The sequence below is a fragment of the Camelina sativa genome, chromosome 19 (assembly GCF_030686135.1).
Source record: "Camelina sativa cultivar CO46 ecotype springtype chromosome 19, ASM3068613v1".
Lineage (NCBI taxonomy): Eukaryota > Viridiplantae > Streptophyta > Magnoliopsida > Brassicales > Brassicaceae > Camelina > Camelina sativa.
This window is the reverse complement of record NC_141898.1, coordinates 5,718,561-5,735,550: the sequence shown is the minus strand read 5'-3', so window position 1 is coordinate 5,735,550 and position 16,990 is coordinate 5,718,561. Positions and strand designations below refer to the sequence as shown.

The following is a 16,990-nucleotide window of genomic DNA, read 5'->3' as shown; positions in this document are numbered from 1 at the left end:
TGGGAGAAAAAGACGTCAAAATCTAAGTGCCCGTGTAAATTGAAACTAGTGTTACAGATTCTCCACTGTTCTGTTCGACTGTATCTTTGTCTTGTACTTCTGCCCCAATTCCTAACTCATTATTATTGTTTTTTAATAATAACAATAATTGGATAATAATTATAAATGAATAAAAATAGAGTCTTTTTCTAGTTAAGCATTAAATGCTGACACACATTTGAGAAGTTTTTTGAATTTCAAATTGAGAAACTTTTTCTAAGTTTGGTAAATAAATAAAGAGGGTTCCGTCTCTGCTCTTTGTACTCTTAATAAGGCAGAGAGTTTAAGATTTTTTCTTTGGGGGAGAGAATCTAGCAGAAGAAGTCTAGAGGGTTACCGAATCCACATAAATCTTCTTCATCTTCTCTATCTCTCTCAGATTCTTTCTTGAATGTTCTCTTTCAGTCATTGCAAGTACTAGAAAAAAAAAGGTTTGCTTTTGTCCTCACTGCTCATATCTCTTTCTCTTTGTTTCCAACTTTTTCGTTGCAGAATTATATAAAGTTTCAATCTTTTTTTATATCTGTTCCTGACCCAATGATTTTGGTATATTCATTCTTTTGTTGAAGTCAATTAGAAAGATTTGTTTATTTCAGAGACCACTTGATCTGTCTTTTAGGGATAGGAGTCTTTAGCTTCTTCTTTCTTTTATCTCTTCTCCTTTCATCAAATTTGTATGGTTGAATTATCTTAGCTTTAAGTCAAATCACTACATGAAATTCAATCTTTTGATGACACACATTCGCCAACAAATTTAGAATTGCATCTTCTTGTTTTTCAGCTGGTCCATTGTGTTGTCCGGAACCACTAACTGATTAACCTGTCAAAACCTTTCAATGTGAAATTTTGACCATGTGGACTGGTTTTGCTGTCTGGTCGTTTTTGAAAAGGACATGTTGCTGCGCTTATTTTGTATAATTATAATTAGATTTGTCGTTATTAGATGTTCACAGGTGTAACAGTGTCTTCTCTTGCCTCTTCCTCTTGTACTTGGACTCGACTCCATGTGCCATTGTCAACCTCCAAAATTTGTTTAATGTCTTGTGCTTAGTAGACAGCAATATTGGTCTTTGCCTCTAAATGTTATCTTATCTCATTTATTATGTGAATCTGATTTGTGCAGGGACTTTGTAATTTAACTCTTTTGTACTTGAGAGAAGAAGCTGAAGTACATTTGTTTGGAGAACTTCATCATTTGGTTTTTATGGTATTAACTGCCAAACTCCAGAGGATGTATGACTCTCAAGTTTTGAAATCTAAGTAAGTATTACCATTTCTTCTTCTTCTTTCTACAACTCCTGGATTTTGTTTTTTGCATCTCCTTACTAGTTGGCTTAATTTTTTCATCAGATCCAATCCATTTCTCAGACGTTCGAATCCTATAAAGAAATCCCAGGGTACAGTAACCATGCCAGAGGTATGAACATGTACATTGAATTTATTATATTCAGAAACTTACTGTTGAAGTTCTTGAAAATATAATAAGAGCTTGCTTACTTAATTTGTTCAGGGCATAGAAGAAACTTGCCAAGAATCTACAAGTGGTGAATCTTTTCCATATAGATTTCAACTTGAAGAGGATGTGAGCTTCCTGAACTCAATAAGAGCAGTGGTGATTATATGTAGAATGTTCATAGTGCTGAAAGAGTTTTTATTGTTACAGGTAAAAAGATTGCAACTGCAACTCCAAGAAGAAATAGATTTGCATACCTTTTTAGAAAGCGTCATGGAGAAAGATCCATGGGAGTTATCTCCTTCTTCTAGTGTTCCACATCCTGTGTGTACCTTCAAACTCATGCTATTGTCATTGTGATTGCATTTTGAAAACTACCGTTTTGTTTTTCACTGATGATTATGAAAATTGGGCAGGCTCAGGAACTTTTCTGCAATATAGTTACACTAGAGACTGCAGTCACGAAGCTCGAGCAAGAAATGATGTCACTAAATTTCCAACTTAGCCAAGAACGAAATGAGAGGAGACTCGCAGAATACCATTTGACACATTCGGCTTCTCCACCAGTATGTATCTCACTTTTTTTAATTCATCACTGTTTTATTTTCTTTGTAATCTTTGTTAGTGTTTAACTATGTCTTAGTTATGCAGAATCCTTCCTCTTCCTTAAGATATTTGAATCATTCAGATTCCGAATTCCATCAATCAGCAGAAAACAGTAGTCCATGTCAAGACCAGACCGCCCAAAACCAAGAATCTTCATCTGAATCATCTCCAGCAGAATCAATTTTTGAGGTACTGACATAGTGATATTCTTCTTTTCCTGGATACCTTTAGGTTGGTTCTGTCTATCACTTAGTATCTGACATTTTTGCACTTACTAATCCAGAAAACATTGGACCCAAGTAATGACTTCCTTGAAAAGAGGATAATGAGAAAGACAAATGCGAAGAAACTAACTCGAGGAATGCCACCAAAGTACCTGTGGGATCATCCTAATCTATTGTCTGAAGAAATGGTGAGATGTATGAAGAATATCTTCATGTCTCTGGCTGATCCGAAAGTAACCTCAAAAGCATCCTCAAACGAGAGCCAACTCTCACCGGTATCACCTCGCGGGCATCTATCAAGCTCAGCGTCCTGGTGTCCTTCAACAGAACGTTCAATGATCTCATCATGGGTGCAAAGCCCCCAAATAGATATCCAAAATAACGCCAATGTTTTGGCCACGGGAGATGTCTTTGATCCTTATAGAGTTCGTGGGAAGTTAAGCTGGGCGGAGATTGGAAACTATAGTTTGGCATCCGAGGTTTCTTGGATGTCTGTTGGGAAGAAACAGCTGGAATATGCTTCTGGAGCATTGAGGAAGTTCAGGTAATAATAGAGTTTCCTTTTATGGGTTTTGTCAAATATGATTTAACTGTTAAGACTCAAATACATGAACTTGGCTGATTCTGTGAATAGGACACTGGTGGAGCAATTGGCTAGAGTAAACCCTATTCATCTAAGCTGCAACGAGAAGCTAGCTTTCTGGATTAACCTTTACAATGCGTTGATTATGCATGTTAGTCTCTTTCTGCCCTCTTCTTATCAAGAACCATTGTTAATGAAATGAATGCTTATGAGAGTTATGGTCTTTTATATGTACGTAGGCGTATTTGGCTTATGGTGTCCCAAAAAGCGACCTGAAGCTTTTCTCATTGATGCAAAAGGTTATATCAGTTGACATAAGTTTTGTTCTGATCTTCTCATCCGTATCATTTCTTTCTTGCCTAACTTTATTCCTTTGTGCTGGCTCTACAGGCGGCCTATACAGTTGGAGGGCACTCATATACTGCAGCGGCAATGGAATATGTGATACTGAAGATGAAACCGCCTATGCACAGGCCACAAATTGTATGAGCTTTGAACCCAGCTTCATCTTCGGGGCTTTTTTGTTCTCCTCTTACAGAATCAGTTAAACAATTTACTTTGCTTTCTGATGTAGGCTCTGCTTCTTGCCATCCACAAGATGAAAGTGTCAGAAGAACAGAGCAGGGCAAGCATTGATACACATGAACCTCTTCTCGTCTTTGCTCTAAGCTGTGGAATGTACTCATCCCCTGCGGTAACTAACTAACGAACTATATGTCTCCTCTTTTGACGTCAGAGTGACAGAGTGTATAATGTGAAGTCTAAAGATTGGAGACTTTTATCTTTTGTTGCAGGTGAGGATCTACACAGCGAAAGGAGTGAAGGAAGAGCTACTAGAAGCTCAAAGGGACTTTATACAAGCATCTGTAGGACTGAGTAGCAAAGGGAAGCTCTTAGTACCCAAAATGCTCCAGTGTTACGCCAAGAGTTTGGTGGAGGATTCGAACTTGGGGGTCTGGATATCGAGGTACCTTCCTCCGCATCAAGCGGCTTTTGTGGAGCAATGCATCTCTCAGAGAAGGCAAAGCCTTCTCGCCTCACGTAACTGCGGAATACTACCCTTTGATTCTCGTTTCAGATACCTGTTTCTCCCCGACAACAACATCTCGTTGTAATTACATTTTGAAAACTGTCATTTGTAAAAAGCTTTAACCGACTTCATAAGAATGAACAGCAGGAGGTAGCTGTTCATAATCAACGTAATGACATTTTGAAAACTGTCATTTTGATCATATCAACGTTTCTACAAGTGTTGCTCATCTGACATCTACAACTAAAATCTTTACCGCCAAAAAGTTACAATCAACCACCACAGCCATAACCAAAAATGTATCTCTGCAGCTTTTTCCTGACCTGAGGACTTCTTTTGTTGTTGTCTCTTCCTAAACAACTACAATAGGTCCAGAAACTTCAGACTTCGCCAAAGTATGATGTCGCTTCACCTTCTGTGAGCTCCTCTCACGGTTGTATGCTTCAACCTACACCATGAAAACAAAGCACAACAAAATCGAATCCTTAAATCAAAAGAAATCGATCCAAAAGGAAAACGCTCTGGATAATGAAACCCTACTGCTTCTCTAATAATCTTTGTTGTTGCAGCAGCTCTTGAAGATGCAAGACGCAGGCAATGAAGGACTACACTCTGGTTCACGCCTTCTTCTCCCGGTTTTTGGATTGCGCAAATATCGCCATTGGCATTAACTGTCACAGTCATTCTCCCACACATAACAGCTTCTTCAACATAAGTTGGGTCCATCACCTGCATAAGAACACAACACACTTCTTATCTCATGAAAAAAAGAAAAAAAGTAATAAACTAAATTATCTATTAAAAAATCAATTCTATTACCAAGATGGAGCCTTTATTAAAAAATCCAAATGTGAAGGCTATTGGGAGATGATGTATTATCAATGGAAGTGGTTCCCTTTCCTGTGAAAGGGACCAAAAAGAAAACAAACAGTTGAAGTTGAGAACCTCCTTGTCTCTAGTTATCAAGTTCTTACAAGTTCATCAACTAAACTGAAAAATTTGAATGACTAACCTCGGGTGGATGTATGATCACTTCTTGACTGCTCTCCCCTCCTACAGTGCAATCAGGTCTCCTATATGTCATGAGTGCAGCTAAAGCAGCGATATTTGCAGCATCAACCAAGTTCCTGTAAGAGAGTGAGCAACAAAATACACATAAAAGATCATTGTTACAACAAGAACCTTCACATGAAGAACAAATGCAGCCAATAAAACCTACCCTCCATTGTCCAAAATGTGAAGATCAATACGAACAGACCAGACAAGCTTTCCGGCTAGAACACAGAGTGACTCTGTATCTACTGCACGGCTTTCTCTGCAACCACCAACACAAAGACACATCAAAAGTTTTCGTTTGTAACATCAACAGAGATCAATCCAAAAGAGAAGTTTACCTTAGAGCACGGTCTATAATGCGGCCCAGCTCAACAGCAGATTCGCCAGGATGACCTGGCTCAAACGAGGGATCAGCCATTGGAGAATATTCCGTGAAAATAGAGAAGGAGCCTTCATTAGGTCTGTCTTTGTAAGGTTGTACTAGCTGAGCAGTCACAAAACCCATTACATGAGTCTGGCCAAGTTGAACTTCTGAGCTACCATATTCCCTAATAGAAACTCACACAGTTAACAACAAAATTACAAAAACCAGAGAAATCAAAAGTACAAGGAAGGAAACAAAAGCATAAGCTGGTATGCATTCTAACAGAGGTTTTAAACTGAAGAGACCCAAAACCAAATGCATAAAATCACAAGGAGCAAGGCAAATACATTCAAACATACCACAAAAATCGAAGCTTTCAGGCTAAACAACACCAATATATATATAGGAGAGAAGTGTAAGAACTAACTTGCCAAACTTGATAGTAAGCTTGCGGTAATCATAAACTGAAAAGACCAAAAACCAAAGGAGCAAGGCAAATACATTCAAACAGATCACAAAAATCGAAGCTTTGAAGCAAAACAACACCAATATATATATATATATATAGGAGAAAAGGTGAAAGAACTAACTTGCCAAACTTGATAGTAAGCTTGCGGTAATCATAAAGGCCACGACCATCGACTCTGAGCTCAGATTGCAACGCAGATTCCACGAATTTACTCTCATTCACAGTCAACCTCCACAAATTAGCAAACCTCCCCTCCATTCTTGAATGCTATCAACACGAATTTGAGAATGACAAACAAAAAAAAAAAAAAAATCAAAACTTTGAAGAATATACAAAGCGTAGAATCAAAATAAGAAGCTATCCGAGGGGGAGAGAAACAACTAACCTTCCGTTAGCCTCAACGAGTAGTAGCAGCGGGAAGGAGAAAGCTAGGGTTTTGTGGCGCGAGGTTTTTAGGAATAGAGAGAGAAAGAGAGATTGATTTGGATCAATCGAATTTTCAATTTAACCCCTCGTCTTTTCAATCTTTTGCACCAAAGCCCGTTTGTATTTTTTTAATGATAATACCCAGACCATTCAATTTTCTTTTGATTAAACAAATGCACATCCTTAATAAACAAATGATATTTTACTTAGTAATCAGTAGTTTACATTTCTTCCATTCAATCTTATTATATAAAGTTGAGTTTTCAAAGTTAGTCATTAACAGGATCGTGACACGTGTCAAGTATACTGATGAGATCTTGACATGTGTCAAAAAATTATTATTTTCAAAACAACTAAATCAGATAATAATATTAAATCTACATAAAATTTACATGTTTAGATATATATAAAAATTCCTAAATTAAAAAAAAAATTAAGAAAACTAATATATATTTTATTGTACGATAATTATATTATACATGTTTTCTCAATTAGATTTTGACATGTATAAACCAAAAAATAATTCATTAAGCATGTATGTTATTATTAATCAATAAATAGTGAATAACAAATCTAAAAAAAATAACAATATCTACCTAAAATTTACATGTTTATATCAAAAGCTTTGATCTTTGATTTTTTTTCTGATATAATTTTGCTGATCTATTGTGGGTCTTTCATTTATGCGGGTTGTTCAGTGGAAGCTATCAGATGCAATAAAATGGAATTAAAATATATAAAGCCCGCTAAATTAATCGAGGATGGAAACACTAATGGAGGTTCCAAAAGTAATTCTATAGTTAGTAGCATTATAAGTTTTGAAGATTAGTCGGTGCTTGATGTTTTTGATCAAAATCTAGAGTTTTCTCTTCTAGATAATGTCAATGATTCCAGTACTGAAACAAAAGTTGGTTGATCAAATAATATAGCAGCGATTTTGAAATTTCGGAAGTTGGAACAGTAAACCATTTTAAAGTTGGTTTCAAACGGAATTTATGTGGTTTTCTATCGAATTTGGATAGTAAACCGTTTAAACCCAGATATATAGAGAAATATATAAGAACTTTTGATTCGGGTAGAAATAAGTTGAGAACTTACGATTCAAGAATATTTGAGACGAAGTCATAGTTCTAAATAATTTTGGTACAATGTGATACTTCTGAGGAGTAAATATGTCATCGATTCTTTAACGTGATTATGACATATGTCATGTTTTGGATTGTTTATAAAGTTTCTATTTTATATATTTGAATTATCTAAGACTTATATATACTATCATGATTATAATTTTCAATTTTTTTTAATTATGTTATATTAACTTTGTTTCAATTTCTCAACTTTTATTGGGTTGGTCATAAAATCATTGTAATCGAGTAGATAATTTTCACCAGTTGTTCATCTAAAATATTTTTGGAGTAAAAAAATTCATGGTTAAAGAAACTATGTCACAAAACAATTTTAATAATTATAAGAACTATAATCATGCCAAAATGAAAATAAAGCAATATAAAAGTTGTTTAATTTGTTTAATTCGTTTAAAAGACATTTTATAGGTGGTGATAAAAATATTAAAACATATTGTAATTGTATGTGGCTACTAATTATATGTTGCTTTGATGAATTCTTTGTATGTAAAATATTTTGTAATAAGTTGTGAAACGGTTTTGAAATTTGACAATAATAATATTTGTAATGATGAGTATTTGACAAAAGTTTTGGTAGGATATAATTTAGCTTTAGATTATTATAATAATTGTTATAATATATATTAAAAATATAAAAATATAAATAAATATATGAATTTAAATACAAATATAATTTTTTCTCTATCTAAAATTATTTTAATATTTACTTCAAGAAATATTTTTTTTTTTTTTTTAAATTATTTAAGATTTAGGATTTATTTTTTTTAACAATTCTAATCATGTGGACCTTATCTAGTTGAATATATAACCCGCACTTCTAATTCAAGGACTGTATCATTTTCTTAATACAAAATGATATTAAGGTTCAATACAGACAACTTGCGGTTTTGGTCCGCAACGAGAAGATCACAAATTCACAATATAATGGTGAATAAAAATAACCTCATGAATATAAAACTGAAAACCTGCAACTACTATACTCTCTCACTAGCATTTCTGCACTTCTACATAGTATATTAGTAGTTGACAATGAGGAATTTATTAGCTTATAGCTTTGCCAAAAATCTACAATGTACAATACGAAGGAATCAAACAGTAAATTAAGATCCAATTCAGCTGAGACGAATTCAATAGGATTCCAATTAAAAGAATCACCAAAAAAATATAGCCAAAATCACAATTCACATATGCACACATGTCTATACCTTAGAATACAATGTAAGAAAAAATATCTATGTACCTCCCTCGTGAAACCTAAATTAGCACTTGACGCATCTGCTCATTTTCTCATGAGCTCTCCTAAACTGGCTTCTTGAATCTTCAAATTAGTCTACCAAAAATATCTCATTTTTTCTTGATTCGCCTGCCATTTGCACCCTTACACATGACACGAACCATTGACCCCATTGATAGAAAAATAATAATATGTATATGTTCATCAGTCAGGAGTGGGGGCTGTTGCATCAGCAGCTCTCTGCCGCACCATCTCCATCACCGCTGCTCTGCGTCTTGAATCTGCTTGTTGCTGCTTTCTACTAAAATGAGCTCTCAATTCTCTGCAAAACAAATGTCAGATAGATAAATCAACTTCTTGCAGAATATATCTACTGCGCAAGGACAAGTTTCTTTCAAGTTGTTTAGATTACGTACTTGCATTTGGCTACTTTGCACTGGGGATCTCTGCAGTTTCGGGCATGTAGTCGGAAGAGGCCCCACATTTTCTTGCAATGTGGGCAACCTCTGGTCTTGCATGCAAGACCATGCCTGACGAGAAGCTTAGTCATGCGACACCTTGGATACTGGCACTGGCTACTAACGCATGTCATCACGTGTAGCAACAGCTCTCTCAACTGCAGTACAACAAGCCAAACCGTATTTAGCAATTAGGAAAAGAGAAGCCAAGGGATGCAAACTCGATTTTCTAAACATATGTTAACCGACCCTTCTCTAGCTACACCATATTTGAAAGGAATTTTGATAAATCCTACAAGGAGTTGAGCCTATCTATTCTTTCAGCTTGATTAGTGAATAATAATGAACAAGAATACGCATATGGACATCAATTCTGTGACTAAATCTGAAAGATTGAATGAGAAGGAATACCTGAGCAGCCTGCATTTGATTGGTTTGTGTGTTTTGTACAACAGAATCTGTCGCAGATGGACGGCTAATGAGGCTATGTGGATGGTTGATGCCTTTTGAGTAGCAAGCATTGCAAACATCATAGTCAGGGCAAACTTCGCAACGCCAACCTTGAGCAGTTTCAAGTTCTTGCTGGCAGATGACACATGCCGTTGCAAATGCAGGGACGGTTGGATTGTGAAGATGATAGAGAATCATCATAGAAGAGTGTTTTGCCCGCCTTAGTGTGTCATACTGATAGTGATTGCCTTGGCAAAGACTCAGAAAAGCTTGCCTAGTATCAAAGAATTCGCTCTCCAGGATGTCATCATTGTCCTTAATTACAGTAGGAACGTCATCAATGGTAACCTGCAGAGACCAAAACCTTATCATTTTCCAACCCACCAAGAAGAAGATACCAAGTTTCTTAGAGCTCTATCGCCGTAGAAACTTACAGGATAGAGTGCATGCTTCTCCTTCTGATTGACGGGATGTTTCTCCTTTTCCACACGGTTCTCTTCCACTTCATGACACCTGTAGTAAAAGAAAGCTTGTGAGATGCAGTCAAAGAATGTATATACACCTCCCAGGCACAGCTATCAGATCTAACCTACCAAACTCAGAATACGACAAGTGCATAAAAGATAACACTGGCTCCCATTATAAAACTAGACACCCCCTCCAGCACACGTACTGGAATTTGATTTTTAGTTCAGCGAAGACTATTCATTTTGCTGGATATTTTAACAGTATTTTGGAGATTTTGAATTTCTATTGCACCCAAAATCCCAATATAGTTGATCTAATTAAACTATACAAGTATGAAATAAACAAAGCGACTAAGCGAGCCAATACGTAAAACTTACTTGTCACAAATCTGGAAATTTTTACACTGGTTGCACATCCAACGATTTCCAGACACCATGAGAGTGCAACAATGTTTGCAACAATGTTGCAAATGAACCATGATGAAATCTTCCTTCATTGGGAGAATGATCTCACCCAGCTACAGAGAAGAAAAAAAAATGAAAAGTTGGCGACCGAGATATTATCACTTTCTTCAACAAAAACATGAACAGAAAGAAAAAAACAAAAAACACAAGATTATCAGTGTAACAATTTTAACGAACGAAGAGTATAAAAGGTTACTTTATGCATCAGCAGGAGATCCTTCGAGGCATTAACAGAAAGGTCCAACTGACCTACTGCTTTTAGAGCTCTTTTCGATATGACCTTTTTGGGCATTAATTTTCGGTTAGACTTTTTGCCATCCTCTTCTTGGCTCATTTGATCTATTAAATCCTCAGCGGCACCTGGCCAGTAGTCGCCATCAAAATATGGCAACCTTGCTGCTGTTACCTTAGCTCTACATTCACCAGACTGGACGAAAAAATGGTCATAGAAGTTTGTACACTCAACGACCACTTTTTCCTTGGAAGCTTTCTTTAGCATTGCTAAATACCTGAAAAAGAAGTATTACGCATCATATAATGATGTAATATTCTCTCTTACACGTGAGAAACAGAAATTAAGAAAATATGTATTCCATACCATTCCCTAAGTTTGTCAGTCTTTGGCGTTTTCTGAATTTCAGGATGGCAATATAGAATATAATCTTCACCCTTAAGAGGAGGGCATGCCCATATATAGCAGCTTGAAAACCCACGTTTCTTACAGTAATCAAGGTAACCAATCTGCAATCCAAAAAAGCCACTCTTGATAAGACTTGTGCAGCAACATAGGTGCCTGAAAGCAACTTGGATCAGAAGAAAGCGGCTCACCAGAATTTCATGGTATACGAACGTACGGAGGGATTCTCCAGACACTGTTTTAACGTCAGGTCTGAAGTACTTAACTGAGTCCAGATAGGAAAGGTATACCCGTCGCTGATTGGGAGACGCGGAATCTGTTCCAAATTCCTGGACGTACATGCCAAATAAGCATACTTCAACACCTTCAATCTTTTGAAACAACAGAACGGCCTGAAAGAAAGAAAGATTTAGGTTTGTTAGTACGAAAACTGATGGTTAACGGATATCATGTAGTAGAAGGACAGCATAATTAGAAAACATGACAGGAATAAGAACCAAGCATATGTAATCTGTACCTTAGACTTATAAGGGAATTCTGATGAGTAATTATCTTCTCGAAAAATGTCAAGGAAACGTGGCTTTACTTCTAGTATTTTGTCGACAGATGCCACAACTCTGATAATAAGCGAGTCGGCTCCGGGGACCTGATATATCAACAAAATGGAAACTTGATTGTTATCTTACTTAGCTTTATTATAGGAAAGAGCAGTCTAAGAAATAAGGCGTCAAACATATAGGTTAATTTTCAAACAATAGAGGCCACAAACTAGCTAATTTCGTATCTTTCTGTTTGTCATACTCCCGTGTGTAAGCACAACTTGATATGTCGATCAAAAATCAACATCATATCTTTAAATGTGTTTAAAAACCCCGGGAGCAGTCACAACAGAGATGCAGAGGAAAATCAGCCCAAGATTTATCGGAAAAGTTAATAATCACCTCCTCATAGCTTTTTCCTTGAAGTCTAGCCCTCTCCTGTCTTTCCTGCTTCAATTTCTTGAACAACCGCTGTTCTAAATGGTTGCTAAGAGTACTGGCTGGCAAGCTATTTGCTCCCAGAATAACACTTTGCGATACTGGTTTCCTTTCTCCTTGTTCCACTTCTTGTATATAGCAATTAGGGCAAGTGTACTCTGCTTGCCCATGATTCCTACGGCCGTTGAACAAAGCACAGATTTGATGCTGCCATGCTTGACATTTATCACACTGCACCCACTGCACGGAATCATAGGTTCAGAAAAAAAGAGTAGATCATCTAAATATAATATGGGTAATTCAATCAAGCAATTGCAGAACTCCAGTAAGTGAAGAGGCTTACCGATTCTTCAACCTCTTCATCATTTTTCTTCTTTTCAAACCTTGACTTCGGCACAGAAGTTCCATCAACAGAAACAGTGTTTGCACGCGCTTCGTTGTAACAAGGAATGCAGACATAATGCCGTGACTCACCAACCACAACCGTATAGTGCATAGCATTTCTCTTGACACGTGCACCACAAGGTGTGCAGTAAATAGGTGTTGGATCAAATGCAAGCCTCTCAACAGCACATAACTGGCAAGAGTTCTCAGACATGGAGAGTCCCATTGCTTTATTTTTTTCTGCCTTGGTTTTACTCTGAAATAAAATAACAAAGAAAAAATAACTAGCATTATCCACTATTACCGGCAACGTGCAAATTCATTTATCAACGAAAAGGTATGCATAAAGTGATAGAAAAATTCCGACAACACCAAAGAGACCTAAAGAAAGTAAGAAGGATAAACTGAAAACTTTGTTAGCTTACCTGGCCTACCCATTGACGAAGACCACGGATATGCTCCTCTACTTGCTCTGGAGTGAACAGCTCAATCAGTGAGACTCCTTTGATCTTTGACTTCCCGTTATTAGACACAGATACAACACCCACAGACTGTTCCGCTTTCTCTTCTTTGGGTGCGCTTATTTCGTTTGTACGCTTTGGTTTTTCTTGCTCTGAGAAAACATTTTTAACATCTAGTGCAGATTCACCACCATCACGTCTTCCCAAGGGAGTATCGTTGCAAACAGGCTTTTCCAGCTCACGTGAAACTGGAACAAGCCTCCTTGAAGAATCAGAACTATCTGCATTCATAGGCACATTTGTTCTGACCGTTTTACAAACATCACTTTGTAGCCTATCCTTCTCTTGCGAACCCATTGAAAAATGACCTTCACTTACACCAGCAGATGTTGTCGCTGGGATGCTCTGTGTGCCATGATAAGCAAATTGGGAGGGTTTCTCTACTTTCAGGCGCTTCGGAGCAGGTTGCAAATCATCAACAACAAACGCAGCTTTAGAGTCTCTTCCATTAGAAGTACGCATAGACTCAAAAGATTCCTTGGGTCCATGGTTTGAACTAGCTGGGGTAGGCTCAGCTCTTTGGAGGAAGGTAAATTTTTCTTTTTGTTTCTCCTTGAAGCTTTTGACAAAAACACAGACTGGGCATGCTTCATTCCTGCAGTGCTTGTAATGATGAATCAATTTTCGGGTTTGAAGACAAAATTGATATGCGCAAGCAGGGGACTTGCAGTCATTGATATGTTTCAGTAGCGTTTTGGTAGTAAAACAATACTTGCTTTCACAGTTATCTTCTGCAGCATTGCATTTTCGTACATGTAGCAGGAACAAAAGCCACCGCCTTTGATTTTTGTAACTTAGACCACTATCTCCATTCAGCTGTTTACTCAAGGCGTTGCTTCCTTCTAGGAGATGTGGAGCCTCCAAGGTGCCTTTAGGAGCAACATTCTGGCAGTTTGTAGACTCTCTTACAAACGAACTATTATTAGCTCCTTCATGCTGCATAGGAAATCTTACCCCAAAACGTTCTCTCTCTTCACTAGAATTTTTTGATATATGTGTCACGTTCTGCGAAGATGAATGCCACTGACCCAAACCTGATACTGGCTGCACTCCAGCTGAGAGGTTGCTCAAATCTTTCCATTGTGACATCTGCGGCGTCTGTTGAGTTCGTGGTGAAAATGGTGGAGAAATCTTTAGCTGGCTACTACAAACCGGTGCATTCTGAGCACCAACATACTCGTCTTTGACAACGTTCTGCTTGTACTGGTTTTGCAGCGTGGATGGTTCTACTTTGTTTATAGCCTGCATCTGAAAAGCTTCATTGTAGTGTTCCACGCGAGGTTCATGCTTAACTTGACTAATTAAATTTGAATCTCGCTGAGATTGACGATAAGCTTCATTGTTCATTAAGTGCTCTTGTTGCTGGTATTGAGCATGATGAGCTTGTTGGTTGAATTGATGTTCTAATGGTCGATGACTCACCTGAGCCAAATTATCTTTGGAATTGGAAGATTGGAAATTCCCATTCTCGAACTGATGATATGGTTGAGATTTTAGCAATGGATTGTTTTCCACTACTTGCAGGCTTGACTGGTTACTACCGAAGGAAGCATCAACTCTCCGCATAGGATTTAGGCTCACTGAATTCATATCCACAGGAGTCTCCATTGAGCCAGATGATGTTACAACTCCATAGAGATCCCCAGACGCAAAAGTATTAGCGCTGCTCATTGAGTATCCTTCACATGATGAAAGCAACTTCCAATTAGCATACCACTATGAGTAACCTACTCGTCAATCAAGAGAAGCATTGAAATTTGAAAAGAATAAGATAAAAGGAAAATTAGAGAGATTTACTGTTCACATGTGACACCTGCAACTGATCGACAGGCTGCTGTAAGGGTTGGGATAAAGTTGAAAAATTCGTAGAACTGAGGACCCCTTCAGAAGTCCTGGCCCCAGTAGCAAGGTGTATATTGTTCCCGCTCATCCCTACACCAGCATTTAGAGGAACATTGGTCATCCCAGAATTATTTTGGTGAAGATTTGACCTGAAACCACCTCCCAACTGGTGATCAAGGTTGTAAAGCATACGGTCATTTGAACCAGTAGGACGTTGCCTCTGCAGCTGAGATGGATTACCAAAGTCAGAGCCAGCAGCCATAAGCTTGCCAGAATCTCTAGAATATTCTTCATTTCGATGAGACTGATATACACCAGTAGTAGCACTATTGTCAAATCCAGGAGTAGGAATCATCTGGCCAACTGCAGATAATTGCTGACGACCATTATTTATTGAACCTGTCGATGTAAAGTGTAATGAAGAAAAGAATCAGGACAGGCTCTTCGACTGTTTGTGTGGTCAAACTTACAGGGACAGAGTAGAATGGAACATAAGGTAAGACCGATATTACCTCCGTTCATGCGATTATTTGGCAATAGCCTTCCAGTTTCGCTAGTTGCATCTGATAAGTGATTACTACTACTATTGACTGTGCTCATATCCATCATAGGGGTGGCCGTATGACTCTGACCCCATCCATGCGAAACCCCAGGTGTCTGAACCATCGTACTGACCGAGCTTGAAGGATTAGCGAGGCGCTGGCTAGTTAGTAGTTTCAAAGTAGACTCCACGCGAAGCTCAAAATTTCGAAAATCTAAGTAGTCGTCCTGCGAAAAGAAAATTACCATCACGAACAATGACCACCAGTGCAACACTAAAGCATCTCCAAGTGATTTCTGGAATCCAAGTATAAACTGCGACTAGCTAGGAAAAAATTAAGAAACTGAAGCAATGAGGAAGATTAAAAAAACGGGAGGAACCTTAGACTTAGCCATTCTCAACATTGCATGCTCTAACCGTTTGGCAATCTCAAATAACTTAGCCTTGGAGGCCTCATCAGTCTTTGAAGGCTGCCTCTGCTGTAACCAAGCGTAGCTGGGGAGAATGAGAAATCATGCACGATTGAGATGGTTCTTTAGCGAATAACAATGAAGTGTTGGAACCATTAAAACGAAAGTAAACAGAGGAACATTCTTACATTTTGTTGAGCACATCCTGCCGTACTCCGAGATTATCACGAGATGTGGTGGCATTATTAGGCTGAGAAGAAACACTGGAAGCAGGATTCTGCATCTGTCCTGGCTGAAGAACATTCCTATTCTGCCCCTGAGCCATTCTCACTCAATATGAGCTCAAACGCTGAGAAGAATGTGGACGCAAATGCACTCAAAACAATGGAGCTAAAAGCCCCGCCATCAAAGACACACGATCATCACCACGACCACCATTAGCTAACAGTCTACAATTAGCAAAAGGAAAGAAAAACAAAAAAAAAAACAGATTTGAGTTCGAGAATGATCATGTAATCATAAAGAACGCGTAAACTCTTCAATTACACCTCAAGTTTTTTTTTTTTTTTTTATAATTCAATAAATCGAATAGCCCGGATTCGCGAAACCATCAAATTGAATCAAATATTGGGAAGATATTGTAAATTCAACACCAACCCTAGCTCGAGATCGAAACCAATTAATGAATGGAACAATACAATTGATAACCCAAGAAAAGAAAAAAAACCCTAAACCTGAAATAATTGGGAGGGGGGAATCAGCAATTCGGATCTGAAGAAAGGCAATTCGCAATAACAAGACGGAGAAGGGGAGGATCAACGCCGGAAAATTAAGATAACCGAATAAGGAAACAAACGGCGAAAGACAAAAGAAGAAGGACGACGGAGAAGGGGGAAAAGGTCGGTGCGCCTTGGATAATGACGCGCTTATACAAAATATCCTTTTTTGGGTTGCAAAAATCCGTATTTTTCTTTTCTTCCTTTCTTTCTTTTTTTTTTTTACTGACCAAAATATTCTTGATTTTATTTATTTATTATGGAAATCAAAAAAAAAAAAAAATACCTTATTCCTTAAGTAAGAAAAAGGAGATATGAAATCCAACGGACAGAACACAACACCCGGAGCTTCTTTTTTTTACCCAATCAAAAAAATATTTCAGACCGAAAGCCTTTGAATTTTTTTTTTGTTATCTCTCTCTCTCTCATCCAC

The 16,990-nt window shown here is 37.6% G+C and overlaps 3 protein-coding genes across 10 annotated transcripts; 1 reads left to right on the top strand and 2 right to left on the bottom strand.

Annotated features, from left to right (window-relative positions):
• The first annotated feature begins 64 nt into the window (after nt 1-64).
• LOC104765073 (uncharacterized) lies at nt 65-4,137 on the top strand. 2 transcript variants are annotated; one of them, XM_010488740.3, is made up of 13 exons: nt 65-470; nt 1,163-1,299; nt 1,390-1,456; nt 1,550-1,621; nt 1,703-1,816; nt 1,909-2,058; nt 2,144-2,287; nt 2,382-2,866; nt 2,957-3,056; nt 3,145-3,204; nt 3,296-3,388; nt 3,480-3,599; nt 3,700-4,137. In XM_010488740.3, the coding sequence occupies exons 2-13, from the start codon at nt 1,244-1,246 to the stop codon at nt 4,018-4,020; spliced, it is 1,782 nt and encodes a 593-aa protein (XP_010487042.1). In that variant the 5' UTR covers nt 65-470; nt 1,163-1,243; the 3' UTR covers nt 4,021-4,137. The 2 variants fall into 2 exon arrangements, with proteins under 2 accessions (XP_010487042.1, XP_087358528.1); XM_087502402.1 differs by having other exon boundaries at nt 195-470; nt 2,136-2,287.
• Nucleotides 4,114-6,333, bottom strand: LOC104765071 (exosome complex component RRP45A). Of its 4 annotated transcripts, XM_087502405.1 has the most exons (9): nt 6,210-6,272; nt 5,946-6,091; nt 5,715-5,819; nt 5,330-5,539; nt 5,155-5,250; nt 4,948-5,062; nt 4,755-4,835; nt 4,476-4,664; nt 4,114-4,383 (listed from the first exon to the last, which is right to left on the bottom strand). In XM_087502405.1, exons 4-9 carry the CDS (start codon nt 5,494-5,496, stop codon nt 4,288-4,290), a joined length of 744 nt encoding a protein of 247 aa, XP_087358531.1. In that variant the 5' UTR covers nt 5,497-5,539; nt 5,715-5,819; nt 5,946-6,091; nt 6,210-6,272; the 3' UTR covers nt 4,114-4,287. The 4 variants fall into 4 exon arrangements, with proteins under 4 accessions (XP_087358531.1, XP_010487039.3, XP_087358529.1 ...); XM_010488737.3 differs by lacking the exon at nt 5,715-5,819 and having other exon boundaries at nt 6,210-6,333; XM_087502403.1 differs by lacking the exon at nt 6,210-6,272 and having other exon boundaries at nt 5,783-5,819; nt 5,946-6,082.
• Nucleotides 6,334-8,415: 2,082 nt separating this feature from the next.
• LOC104765070 (histone acetyltransferase HAC5) lies at nt 8,416-16,990 on the bottom strand. 4 transcript variants are annotated; one of them, XM_010488734.3, is made up of 17 exons: nt 16,516-16,990; nt 15,970-16,230; nt 15,752-15,866; nt 15,343-15,598; nt 14,786-15,229; nt 12,893-14,667; nt 12,427-12,723; nt 12,048-12,323; nt 11,624-11,752; nt 11,298-11,498; nt 11,068-11,210; nt 10,666-10,978; nt 10,383-10,522; nt 9,972-10,050; nt 9,499-9,885; nt 9,046-9,245; nt 8,416-8,951 (listed from the first exon to the last, which is right to left on the bottom strand). In XM_010488734.3, exons 2-17 carry the CDS (start codon nt 16,104-16,106, stop codon nt 8,834-8,836), a joined length of 5,010 nt encoding a protein of 1,669 aa, XP_010487036.2. In that variant the 5' UTR covers nt 16,107-16,230; nt 16,516-16,990; the 3' UTR covers nt 8,416-8,833. The 4 variants fall into 4 exon arrangements, with proteins under 4 accessions (XP_010487036.2, XP_010487038.2, XP_010487037.2 ...); XM_010488736.3 differs by having other exon boundaries at nt 14,802-15,229; nt 16,516-16,818; XM_010488735.3 differs by having other exon boundaries at nt 15,752-15,850; nt 16,516-16,733.